General features: G+C 29.6%; 1 protein-coding gene across 1 annotated transcript in view; it reads left to right on the top strand.

Moving 5' to 3' along the window:
* LOC123297134 (ATP-binding cassette sub-family G member 1-like) overlaps nt 1–13,048 on the top strand; it is an 82,104-nt gene extending 69,056 nt beyond the window's left edge. The window contains exons 3-11 of the mRNA XM_044878800.1: nt 2,780–2,978; nt 3,055–3,200; nt 4,063–4,301; nt 4,611–4,703; nt 7,840–7,973; nt 9,213–9,381; nt 10,600–10,700; nt 10,769–10,924; nt 12,477–13,048. Coding sequence (XP_044734735.1) covers nt 2,780–2,978; nt 3,055–3,200; nt 4,063–4,301; nt 4,611–4,703; nt 7,840–7,973; nt 9,213–9,381; nt 10,600–10,700; nt 10,769–10,924; nt 12,477–12,821 — 1,582 coding nt within the window. The 3' untranslated portion in view covers nt 12,822–13,048. The remainder of the gene's footprint in view (nt 1–2,779; nt 2,979–3,054; nt 3,201–4,062; nt 4,302–4,610; nt 4,704–7,839; nt 7,974–9,212; nt 9,382–10,599; nt 10,701–10,768; nt 10,925–12,476) is intronic.
* Nucleotides 13,049–14,608: the final 1,560 nt, after the last annotated feature.

Raw genomic sequence — 14,608 nt, forward strand, 5'->3', positions numbered from 1 at the left:
TAAGGAACCTATTCGATAAAAAATAAAATTAAGAAAATTAAGTAGTGATCCCGCTCTTAGAATAAGATCTTTGAATGAAATCATTCTCTGAAAGTCTGTTTAATTTGCGAAAAAAATCGGACTATCCAAAAATGTAGTAATAATACATGTTAAACAGAAGTAAATAACTATAAATTGTAGAATATATTGTGAAGCAAAAATATTCATAAACATAGTTGGAACGTATACAAAAAAATATTTTTGTAATTTAATTATAACTGTCCATCTCTTGTCGTAAAATTTGGTTCTATAAAATATATAATTACCTACCAGTTTTCAAATAAAACTTTTAGGGTCTTTTAATTACAAAATTATAGCTATAAGCTAATCTTTTGCAAAAATAAACCAGTTATTTTTATACGTTAATACTAATATTAATAATCGAAAAATGGACTTAATAAAAATAGAAGCGCTCAAGCACAAATTTATGATGATTAGGTATGTTAATCCGCCACTGCTTCAAATAAATTTTATCATTTATCCTTGAATCAATTATACTTATCATATATAATTTATAAATGTTCGTGTAAGCTCTTAGAAAAAAATGCATTAGGAAAAGTGTATACACATATCAGATCCCTTGTGGATGCTTCTTTTTCTTTTATTTACATAAGCTGTAGAAAAAAATTATCTAATTAATACTATATAGCCATTTGGTTAAAAAAAAAGGAGTTACAAGGAAAGTTTCCTGGGAGTTTTGAAAATGAATGATTTTATAGAGGTATTATTTTCGAATTTCCACTTTTCTACCTCGTATCTTTACCGCTTGCGCCGCCATATTGGAAAATTGCGTCGAAAAGCAGTTTTTTGACAATATCATCTTTCGTCGTCATTTTACGAGGAAAATATCTCGTGACTAACACTCTTACGAAACTTCGTGAGTAACTTCATTTCAGTGTAACCTACAACGTTTTCCTTTACGAAAACTTTGAAAATTGGGGCGTTTTCAATGTGGAAAACGGAAAACATGTCAATTAAACGACCTATTGAATAAATATGAACAACCATTTGCTTTTTTCTTGTATGCAAGATAAATGAATATAATAAGAGAGAATAATAGTGGCCTACAAAAATATTGGGTCATTTGACGTGACCTCCACTCCCAACATGTCGGAAAAACGAGGGTATGAAAATTTATCAACAACCGGCTAATTTTTACAGAAATGTTTAATCAATATTAGTAAAATAGAATGCTCATACTGACCTACAAATTTCATGAGCCGTTTTCTCAGACATACGCTTTTAACATCAGTTTAAGGACTATATGTTTTATTATGAACACTGGAAGCTGGTAGCTCGGTCATCCTGGTACTAACTCCTTTAAACAAGCTAATATCTCTCTGACATACTTCTCCAAAATGGTATGTTTCCTTTATTATAATAAAAGTTACTTTTTCAATAAAGTTTTTATCGAGTATCTGCTCATAATGTATCCTATGTTTATCGCCTGATATTCGATAAAACATTAAAAAATTATTACTATTAAAAAAATTGTCTCCCGGCAGAACTCAATAGAATAATTAGTTTGCGTTCATTGAACCATGAACTGATGGGTGAGCTAAAGAAAAAGGATTAAAACCACCTTTAAAAAAAACGTGCCGCTTACTATAAAATCACCCATTTTCAAAACTTAAGTATGCTTCCAAATTTTTTTCTAGGAACTTGTTATGTTATTTATTCAAGTTATTCAGTTTTTATCGCTAATTCAGTTTATTTTCTATTTAACTGACGAAAAATATATGATGTATGGCGAAATATATGATTCAGTCATCATACGTTACAAATTTATATCCTGAGTGCCTCTTTAAACTTTATTCTTAGTCTAAATTGTTTTTTAGACGTTCAGGAGTTCTATCATGAAATAGCATAGCTAGTTGAAAGACATATATAAAATGCAAAGTTTGTTCACTTCAACTATTATTCAATTCCGCTTTGGGTTTCACATTAGATATAATACTATAAATAAAGGAAAATCCTATCAAAAATTGATGTTATAACTGTTATTTATATTTTTATATTTTTAATTTTTAAAGATGTTTTTCCTTAATTAACTACAAATAATAAAAAACACGAATAATTACGAAATTTTACAGAAAAAATTGAATTAATTTTAATTTATATATAAGAAAAATGGATAATAAAAATTAATAAAATTTATATATACAAAAATATTTTGCAAAAATCACCAGAAAATGCAAAATTTTCTTAGACAAATTTGAGGCACTTCTAAAAGGTGGCGTAGACAGAAATATATATTAGAAAAAACCAAAAAGAAAACAAAATTCTTTTTTTGCTACTTTTCCACTTAAAATAAAAAATGGGAGGTCAGGTACGAAGCATGGAGATCTCTTAGGCAGGATTATGTTCAGGTTTCGGCAAAGATTTTATTTTATTTTCATACCTATTTATATTTCCAAAGTTGTATTGCAGTAGGTAAATTTCAGTTCGATGTAAATTCTTTATTAGTTAGGTAATCGTTGGCTACAAAACTAGATATTGGCCGAAATACTTAAAGCTTTCGCAGTTCGCCCATTATACTACCAAATTATCAATTATCAATAATATTTATAATAGATTTGTAAGAATTTTTCTAAACCGCATTATTATATATCTCTACCACTAATTCTGCGCGCAAGGAAAATAATCATTTTAGAATGATTCTCTGCCAAAAATAAAAAAGTTATATATTTTCCTCGATATTTATTCAATTCAATTAACATAGATTTTCTTTACTTTTCAGAACTGTGGGAATGGGTGGAAAAATCAGTGTAAACAACTGTCGTTTAAATGGTTTAAGTGCAAAAGAATATCGTAAAGAATCCTGTTATATATTACAAGATGATCAATTAACACCATTTTTTACAGTATGTGAAAGTATGCGAATTGCATCTGATTTAAAACTAGGCACAAGTATATCCGAAACTGCAAAGAATTTAATTGTAAATTTGTTTTTCATTTTGCTTTTTTGATTGTTTCTATTTTCTAATAATAATTTTTTATAATTTTATTTTGTAGATTGATGATATTTTAGAAACACTTGGTTTAACAAAATGTCGAAATACAAGATGTGATCGACTATCTGGCGGACAGAAAAAAAGACTTTCAATCGCATTAGAATTAATTGACAACCCACCAATTATGTTTTTAGATGAACCCACAACGTAAGTAATACATAGAAAGTTTTTGGATTAGAGTAGACTGTAGAGTAAAAGAAATTTGTATTCCTATAAAAAACAAGAATTTCTAAAAAACCTTTTTGTTTCTTAAAAATTGTCTTGAAGCAAACTTTTTAAATGAAAATATCTTAAAACAGATGACAAAAATTAGGGGCTAGGAAAAAAATGTTTCCAATAAAAGTTGCTTTTTAACGGCAAAGAATCTACTACAAACAATATGTACACGCTTAGTCCCATTTAAAAAAAAAGTTAATTCCTGTATGTAAAAATGTAAATATTTTCATTCCATCGAATTCGCAGTTCTTGATTTTCCATTACGTTTTCGAAATATAAGGAAAAATTTTTGACTTGGCTATTGTATAGGCAAGTCTTTATTCTCAAGTTATATTCTTGCTTCGACAGTCTTACTCCCTTGTTGCCGGAAATCTAGGGTACATAACACAAGATACATGATGTGCCATGTATAGTCTTAGAAGATACAAGAAGAGCAAGCAATCGCACTTATTATAGTATTAGTTGCAGAAACAAAACACTAAAAACGGTTCGAAAAATTTGAACAGTAAGTCGGATTTATAACCGTAAATATACTAAATTCATAATTTGGTTAATTGTGGTGAAAATGATTCCAAACTTGTTATCCCTTTCGTTTCCTGGAGTTTGCGGGAAATTCTTAATGTAATCGGTTCAAATTCGTTACTCGGGGGTTTTTGGGGTCGCAGACCACTAATATCGCGACTCTCTGTTCAAATTTTTCGAATTTCATTGCTTCGTTTCTGCGATTATATTAACTTCCACTCTGAGTTTATGAGTTTAGGATGAGAGTTAATAATTTTTTCGTTTGTTACAGCGGTTTAGACAGTTCATCATCATTACAATGTATAAATATGTTAAAAGCGTTAGCACGAGGTGGTCGAACAATTGTATGTACAATACATCAACCTAGTGCAAGTATTTTTGAATTATTTGATCAAGTTTACGTTGTTAATCAAGGACATTGTGTATATCAAGGTGCTAGTAAAAATACAGTACCATATTTACAAACTTATGGTTTTAGTTGTCCAAAATATCATAATCCAGCAGATTTTTGTAAGTATTTTATAAAAAACAGTTAATTTTTTGTAGCTAAAAGTAAATTTAAAAAAATTGCAAATACTAGCCCCACTCTTTCACAATTTGAAGCTGTCAGTAAAAATTGATTTTCTTAATTTTACTTATTGTAAAAAATAAAATGAAACCGCGAATATCCTCTAATAAACAATCTTCAAATAATCCAAAATGCGTTCTGATCATGTAGTGTTAGAAGCTGTAGTCTTTTTCATTGTTAAAACCCCAAAGGTTTACTAGCTGTCTATCTTTTATGTATGTTTTCGCTACAAATTGTTTTTTTATTTTTAGTATTGGAATTAACAAATGGAGAATATGGTGACTTTTTAGAAATTATGACAAAAGGCGCAAACACCAAAGAATGGTTAATAAAACATCCAAAAGGTTGGTATACAAGTCTAGAAAATAAAATGGTAATTAGTGTCAGCCAGGCAACCGCCCCGAGCGGCAAATCCTTAAAATATGATATGCAGTAGTCTGGATGATCGGGACTCAATAAGACCAGGGGTATACCGAAAAATGGGATTGTATGAAAAAATTCATTATAATTTATAAATAAAATAAAACACTGAAGAACACCATTGGAATCTATGTATTTATCTCTACTCCATAACTGGTAATCGATAGATGAATAGGTACTATAAGAAAGTTGTTTTTGATTAAAAATAAGATTGTTCGAAACATTTTTCCATAAACCGTAGAGTTTAAGCAAAAAACGAACTGAAAAGCTTTACCTAAAATTGTTTTTTTCGTATCATTGTTATTTCGTATATTTGTTTCTGCGAAATCTAGGCACTATTCAAAAAAAATTTCCTAATAAACCAATAAAAGTGGTTCGTTTTTCTAGAAAGACCATTTTAATTCAAACAAACGCACAAAAAGTTAGATTTTTGCTATCAGTTACTGTCTAAACTATTCGTTTTACAAAAAAAAGTATCAAACAAAAAATGTTTGCGTATTTACTAAAAGAACAACTTTCTAATTTAAAACGTTCATCTAATTTTTGTCAGTTATGAATCAGAGTGAGGTTTTAATTGAACCTGAAAACTTAGATCGATTCCGGTATAAGATATAAATTTATTTATCGAGTATCAAGCATACGTCAACTTAAAACAGACACCCTGTATATGGTATAAGTGTAAAAGGTGGCAAATATTATTTTTGCCCGGAGTGGCTAAATAGCTAGATCGGGCCCTGGGTTCGAGTGTGATTTGTTCGCCATGCCTGACCTAGAGCATCCTTAGGGTTTCAAAGGACATATATAGAAATACCAGGAGCTTAGGTTCCTTCCAGCCAGGACAATAGCCTACTTAGCAGATGAAAATTATTCAATATACTAAATTAGATGTCTCTTTGTCAAAGATGACCCCAGACTCGAACCGTACACAAATAGTAAAAATAATAATTTGTTTATGGACACCCACGCGTTTTTGCGTAATAGACAATAGCGTCAAACGAAAAAACTGAAACCACGCGATATCGATATTTATAATTTTTTTTTATAAAACCTAAATTATTATAGATATTGTAAAATATGTTTTGAAAATAGTGAAAGGCTTTATTGACAAATGGAACTAGTTTCTAAACTATTACTAACATTGCGAATAAAGTTCTAATCTGTTATTATGTGATTATATCACAAATGAAAATGAAATTAATTACTTGCAATTGACTTAAAGTAGTAATACAACTTCTTGCACATTATACATCCGCCACTTTCTTATAAATATAAGACGACCTTAATACCACAGACTTTGTGTATGTCGGGAGGAAAATTAAAATCACGTTTTTTTCTTACACACGTCCACGTGTTTATTGTATTTTTTTAACTATTATGATTGTAAGAGAAAATTATGCAAATAAAATTGGAGTAGACTTAATTATCTAGATAATAAAACGTCATAATTAAACTTTATTAGTAACTTCGTAAGATGTTCACTTACGTGTTAAACCATGACGTGCGGGCAAGCGCGGATCCTGCCCTTAAAGAAGGTGATGAAGGCACGGCACCCGAAAATCAGCCAAATGCCAATCGGAGTATAAACTCGCTCATGATCGATATAGTACATTCCTACAAAGGATTTTTGGAATCTACATGCTTTGAAACGAATTTTTAAACAAACAAACAAATGTTCCCCCAAAAGTTATCAGATGAGGGTATATTATGAAATTAGAAACAATAGACTAACTATTTAAAGCGATTCATTTTTTTTTTTCAATTCTATTAAATCATAAGTCTATTTAGGGGATGGGCATGTACTGCGTGCGGAAAACATTTCTTACCTGTTTTGATGGAGACTGCAACCTATAATATGATGTGTCGTTAAAGATTATAATAATAGTAATAATAAAAGGGTTTAACCTCCGTTTTCAGATATCTATCTATAACAGAGGCCAACCACATCATAATTTTTTTAATTTTTATTAATTTTATTTATTTTATTTTTATTAATTAAATTTTTATGTGGGTGGAGTCGATTCGTTCTTAGCCAATCGACGATAGTAAGATCAATTTTACCGTCCCATTAATTATAATTGCTCACACTGCCGCTGTCTGGATTCGGACCCACAACTTCTCGGTCATTAGTCGAACGTTATAAAGACGATTTATATCGCACGGCCACTAAGCCGGTTCAGTGATCGGATGTGTTAAATATAATTAAATCTATATTATTTTAAAAAATTTCATATATACACAGTGCATTCATAACTTAAAAGATAATAAATAAATTTTAAAAGATAATAAAACGTTAAAAAGGGCATTGGGTCAATGTGTTTCTTTAAAAATTAGATCCATGACTTCATTCATTATTAAATTTAACTAATACATATATGGGTCGTAGGATATATATTTTACAGTCATAATTTTGTTCCGAGTCAATTTTTAAAAAGTCCTCTGCATTAAGTTTCAAAGAAAGATGAGAACCTAAGTGCATAAATTGAATATTCTCTGGAATCTGTTTAATGAGGAGGGGTGAAACTTATGTTGGAGGCAGAACGGGATAAAGACAAACGAAATTACCTTTAGGACTATCCCCAATATATTCCTTATAAATATCGTCATATTAAAAAAATAAGCTTTTATAACTAGTGTGCTATGGAATGTAAAAACTGGACAAATTGATAATTTAATAGTGTCAAGTATTCGAATATTTCAATAAACATTGTAATAATTATGTGTAGATGAAAAAATTAAAAATGCGAATGTTATCATGAAAATCGGTATATGGGTATAAAAAAATATTTTAAGCAACTTTTTCTAATAGTATTTTCGGATATCTCTAACTATCTCTGACGTTAGGCAAAATATTAAGAATCGGCCTCATTTCTCAATTTTTAGTAGCCGGAGCTTATAGTTCTGATTTCGGGTTAAGTATCTTAAATAATCACATTTTATAACTGTTCAAAATTTCAAATCGATATTCCTATAAATAACGAAAATATGAGGATGTCTTTACCTTAAATGCACACTGTATAATGAATGAGTCTTAAGAATAATAAATTTTTTTTTGTTTTTCAGATTGTAAAATAGAAGAAAATAAATATTATGACATAAATAAAAATAAATCATGTGTTTTAATAACACCACCATCTGAATTTACCAAATTTTGGATTTTAATAAATCGAACATTTGTACATTTGTATAGAGATTGGGTAAGTTTTCAAAAATATTTTTATAAAATACTCACTTTAACGCTGCATAATTCATTGTAGACCAAAAAACACCAAGTGATTGCCATTTATTTAATATTTTACTGACTGTCTCTCCAAAAATAATGAATTGCAGAAAAATATGGATAAAGAAAGAAATTCTAAGACGAAAAGTTCTTAGGCGACACTGTTAGTGCTTCGTTAATATCGTTTTTAACTTTAAGTTTCGATTAATATTAGAAAATCTGTAACTTTTATAAAAAGCAAAGTTTTAGGAAATTAAATTTGTCACAATTTAATATCAAACCATTCTTTTAATTATTTTAAATTAATATTTACAGACTTTGCTTTTTTAATTCTATAGGTAATACAAAAATTTAATTTGTTTGTTTTTTAAAATTTAAATATTTCAGTTTTAGTAATTTTACTCGAGAAATTGTTAAAATTGAAACCATATTAAGAAAGCCCAAACTCGGTAATGTTACTGATAAACGGTATCACAACGGACCCTATGGTCTAAGTGAGTCCCCTCCCCCAGGACAGCCGCTCTAACATAACCTAACCTAACCTACTGATAAACGCCAACGGACTTTTCGTCTTAGAATTTGATCCTCTTTTCACCATTTTCCTGCTGTTCGTTACTTTTGGGGCACTCTCTGTAGATTAACCATTAATAACTGTATCAGAAACCATTTGTGGTAAATAATAGGCTTTTGTCCACTAAGAATAAATCGGTTGGATAAAAGTTTTTAATGATTAATCATAATATGTAGATAAAAAACAAAAAATAAATTTTTTTTAAATCTAAGGATTATAATTATTTAAAAAAAATAAATTTTTTTAAATTATACATCCGGTTACGTGACAGCAAACACCAATCAGATGTACTTTGCAAGTACTACGTCCCGTCATATGAATGGAAAAAAAAAGCTAATATGTAACCTATGTAAGCTTACAAATACAAAAACATCTAAACTTGCAAGTCGTTGGAGATGTGTTTAATCTACGAAATACGCTCACTTTGTTCGTATAACCACATCTTCGCTGCTTCCAGAAGTTTATTTTTTGGTGTTTTTGTCATAGTTGCATACAATAAAACAGGCCACACATAACACTTTAGAATTTGAATCTTTGTTCTTTTTGAAATGTATTTATTTGTCAGTAACGACCTGAATTTAATAAAAGCCACTTTTACGAGGGTCACACGTACTCTTACTACAATCACATCATTTTATTTTACAGACTGTTACACATTTAAAGTTATTTTTACATATTTGTGTTGCAATATTACTGGGCTTGAACTATTATCAATTTGGTAACGATGGCTCAAAAACTTTTAATAATGTTGGATTTCTTATTATATCGATTGTTTATTTAACATACACATCTATGATGCCAGCAGTTTTGAAATGTAAGTACAATCTAGTGTTAAGAACTAGGAGCGATCTATTTTGGGAGAAAGCAGAAAACTTGACATGTCTCTCTGTGGGTTTACATAATTCAATCAAATTAAACATAAGGCCTAGCATCAAATCGGGTATTTTTGTTTTTTTGATATGTTGTTGGCAATGTAAAGGCAATGTTAAATCCAAGTTTTCGACCTCGGTTAACGGCTGGATCATGCCGAAAATAAGAAAAACCTCGAAATTGTTTACCTTATTTCATTTTTTGCCGATTTTGACCTGGAAGGACTGATTTTTTCATTAAAAGTAGTATTTAAAGAAGATTAAATTTGCAACAATATGAGATCAAGCCGTTTTTTATAAGACAAATAGTTTCGGAGCTACAGCTTTTCAAAGTTTGTCTATTTTTTCAAGTTATACGATTTTTAGCAAGATCATTTAGTAAACCGATAGAGATATAACAAAAGTTTAAATGTTAAAAATGTTCCTTATAAAAAAATAACAATGAGGGCGAAAATAAGGACAAAATTTTGGTGTCCATTTTCTCCAAAACTATAAAAGATAGGGATTTGAAAAGTTGCTGGTAGCTTCAACTGGTGGTCTTGTGAAACATTCCGGAAAAAACAAAAAACAATTTTGAAAAATAACTTTTCGAAAATTTTCGAAAACCACTGATGTTTACGAAAAAATGATTCAAACCAAAGTTTTTTTTTTTGAAGCATTTTTTACATTTAAGCTTTTGTTCCATCTCTAACAGTTTACAAGATGAAATATTGTGTAAAATCATGTAACTTAACAAAATAGACAAACTTTGAAAAGCTGCGTATCTCCGAAACTATCGGTCCTATAAAAGCCCATTTTATCTCAAATTGTTGCAAATTTAGATGCAACAATTTAATTTTTTATGATTAGCTAGTCCTTCCGATTCAAAATCGACAAAACCTTAAATTAGGTCAAAATTTTCGAGGTTTTCTTATTTTTCAGCATAATCCGGCCATTTGCCGAAGTCGAAAACTTGAATTTAACATTGCCTTTACATAACAAACTACATATCAAAAAACAAAAATATCTGATTTGATGCAAGATTTCACCCCCTCATGTATAACTTGACTGAATTATACACCAAGAAAACAGTTTCTAATTTCTGCAATTTCGACTAGAACGAACCGAAAATATAATTTATATCTATAATAAAACAACTCGTATTATGAATTAATTTTTTTTAGTTCCACTAGAATTACCTGTCTTGAAAAAAGAACGTTTTAATAATTGGTACAGTTTAAAAACATATTATTTAGCATATATGGTAGCAGATATCCCAGTACAGGTAAAATAATTAAATTTTTTTCTAAATCGTAAACTAATTAATTTTTTTTATAATTATTGTTATTTTAGCTAATGTTTTGTTCAGCTTATGTCGGTATTTCATATTACATGAGTGCTCAACCACCAGATTTAGTTCGCTTTACAATGTACTTAGGAATATGCATGTTAACAACAATTACATCAGAAAGTTTTGGCTTATTACTTGGTACCACAGTTAATCCAGTGGTAAGTATTAATTAAAATAATTTTTGTATTAAATCAATCGGAAGTACCGTGCATGATATCCAGTTAGCACTTTTTTTGCAAGACATGCCTTATAGAACTTCTTAAGACTACCAGATTCTTCTTGTCGCTCGATACAACCGCAATCAAACCATGACGAAACGATGTGCTATGATCGGCGACGACAATCGTTGTTGTCCTGCCTGTTTGACCCCCTTAATATTTTCGAAGTTTTAAATATTGAGCACCCATGAGAAGATGATCTTATGCTAGCTTCTCTTGAGAGCTATAAAGGCGTCACTATAAACCGTATTTTTATTCCTCTTCTACTGAAATATTATCATAATCCCATTTGAGGATTTATGTATAGCTACATGACAGTTTCCTCAAATAATCTGTCATATTTTTCATGCTTACCTTTAATCTATATTTCTGCCTCTGTACCCTCAAGTCCGTATTTAATTGGCTTCCATAAAAACTTCCACAACTTACGTTCTACTCAAGCATTAGTATGTTTATTATGTTATTCGTCAATCTTGTAGTTTCCAAGACTTATTTCTTCATCCATAAATTTTAATAATGTTGAATGATTTAGATCTTGCCTCTTTGTGTAAGTTATTTTCTTCCAAATTTCTTTTTCCAGATAGTTTGAAGTCTGGTAAGGCCAAGAGCTAGATACTTTCTGTCTGTCGAAACGGCAGATAAGTTTCCCAAACTTGATGACTTGTTCAATTTATATTAAACTCCGTTAACTTTGTTAGCTTAGTGTTCCCAAAATTTTACCTGCACCTAGGGTAACATTTTAAGGGCGCCCAAAATTTAAAAAATTACTTATATTTAAAAAGCGCCTGAACCTAAATATTTTTTTTTCGAAACTATAAAACTTTTTCGTCAACTGTAAGTAAGATTTAAATATTCTAAATTTTTGAAAATTAGATGTTTAATTTCAATACTCACTTCCGCATAGACCAAGAAGGGCGTCTTGGGAGCCTTGATCCACCATTGGCGATAAGAATAATTACGTGGCCTGCACATAACTTAACCCTTGTGGAAACAAATATGTTCTGGACTTCAGAAAAAGAATGTGTGGAATAATATTATCTCTGGAAAAGCCAGATAAATTCTGAAAACATTAAATAAATTATGAATCAATCATTTAATGACAGAAAATAGTAATAAATTGAGACTCTTTCGGAAGAAATATTCTCATTAAAGTAGTAGTAACTCAGAATATTTCTTCCGAAAGAGTCTCAATCTATTACCATTTTCTGCCATTAATTGATTGATTAATAATTAATTTAATATTTTCAGAATTTTCCTGACTTTTTCTGAGGTAGTTTTACTTCAGATATTATTTTTCTGAATTTCAATCTAAGAATTCTGAGTTCCAGAACAGATTTATTTCCACAAGGGAAGACATTAGATAAACTTTTGAGCTGTGATATATACTTTTCCATAGAAGTATCTTCCACCATCTCCTCTTCCCTTTAATCCTCAATTTTGACAATAAAATTAAATAAATGCAGTCATTAAATTTTTTGTTTAACTTTTTCAGAATGGTACCTTCTTTGGTGCAATTTCAACAGCGGCCATGTTATTATTTGCTGGTTTCTTTGTTTTATTCAATCATATGCCACGTGTATTATATTGGTTGTCATATTTAACATATATGCGATATGGTTTTGAAGGTTTGGTATTATCCGTATATGGTTATGGTCGTGGTGAATTACATTGTCCAGAAGATGCATTATATTGCCAATATAAATATCCCAAAATAATGTTAGAAGATTTAACAATGTCCGAAGAACGCTATTGGTTTAATTTTATTGTGTTATTTGCAAATTTAGTTATGCTAAGAATAATAACATTTTTCAGCTTACGAAGAAAGCTTACACTTTGAAACAAAAAAAAGTTGATAGTTAACTTTTTTTTTCTTTATTTAATATGTGATAGTAAATTTATTGATAAAATTTTTAATTTTATAATAGTTATGTTGTTATGAATTGTGGATGAATCAATCATTTTTGTATATAATATACATTCCAAACGGAGCTGGAAGATTATGTAGTACGGGTTGACTGATACTAACGAATAGGTATCAATTTTTTTTTTACTTAATTCACAATGACAATGATAAAATTTTCTATTTGTTAAACATTAATTTTATGTAATTAATTTTAATGTATTCGTTATAAAAGATACAGAAGTGTAAAATTTAAAAATTATTAGTAATTCGTTTCTAAATTTTTTTTAAATTTAGAAACCCAATATTTTATCTAGTGGATAACTGTGAATTATTGGTCTAGGTTTAACTTATAGAAAACGGTTACTTACCTAAGTTTTTGTTTGATAAAACTTTCTACACTACATTGTGATGTTATTAACACAAAGGATTCTGTAATATTAAGTGCTCATTTTTATTTTATTGATTTATCTTCACATGAAACAAATTCTTATTTGAATAGTTCCCATAATCTGATAAATATTTTTTGATATAGAGTGGAAGATACCGACACAAACTTCTCAGCCATTTGTTACAAATAACCGTCTAATTGTGAAACTATTTATTATGCAGAAGTTCTCTTATTTTACGGTGGTCGATCTGGTGGGAGATTGTCATCACAAAAAGTATCATGTCATACCTGACAGATCCAAATAGTAACCATTACTGTAAAGCATGATAATTTTCTTGAATGTCTGTCTAGTTAGCTAAAAAATACTTGACTGTAACAAATATTTTTTTTTTACAAATTGAAAATAACTTTAATAATTTGACATTCAATAATTTGAAGTGCTTTTGAAACAATTGAGAATTTAGTATATCATTTTTGAAATCAATGACTGAGAATTTAATGTCAGTATTTTCCTTTTTATTATAACAATTGCCGTATAAGATGTATCCACGTGAAACTCGTGTGAAGAGGGTAGCAGGAAAAAGGACACCTATCTGGGCTAGGTCTAGTCCTCGGTCGTTGCATACTTTGTACTGCGCATCAGGCTGTCTTTTGTTTTCAATTTTTTGTCTTTTGTTTTCAATCAATTGAAACTGTTTGAAAACAATTTCAATTGTTTCAATTATGTAAACACCGCTTTTTCTCTCGTTCGAGAGAAAGACAGCCTGATGCGCAGTACAAAATACGCAAAGACCGATAACTAGACACCGCCAAGATAGACGCCATAAATTCACCCACGGGCGCTTATAGCTCGGCATAGGAATTTCATGTCCTTGTTATATGAGTTCATGAGTATATCTATGTATTTGATTTTGAACAGCGAAGAAAAGTATGTTGATCATATTAGGAAATGCATGATTAATTTTGGGTCCCACCTAGGAGAGATTAACAATAACATATATTAGTGCAGTTACTATAAGTATATGAATGTGTATTACCTAAGCTAGATAATTTTTAGTTTATAATTAGTTAATTAGTTGTAAATGTACTCATTAAGTAGTTATTTAAATATAGTTTCATGACATTATGGCTCTCAGATGATATTAAAATAAATAAAAACTTCTTATTAATGGGAAATACTCTAGACCTCTAGCTTTCGTGGTTCACGTGTTAGTTTCAATCACTTCTGTAGGTACTATACATATTTGTTATTTTTATTTTTTACCAAAGAGGATAGGATATAGGAGAAGCAGCCCATATGAGCTAAAGTAAAATCGTAGTATACGAGTTTCAG

This window comes from Chrysoperla carnea, chromosome 1, assembly GCF_905475395.1.
Source record: "Chrysoperla carnea chromosome 1, inChrCarn1.1, whole genome shotgun sequence".
NCBI classification, from domain to species: domain Eukaryota; kingdom Metazoa; phylum Arthropoda; class Insecta; order Neuroptera; family Chrysopidae; genus Chrysoperla; species Chrysoperla carnea.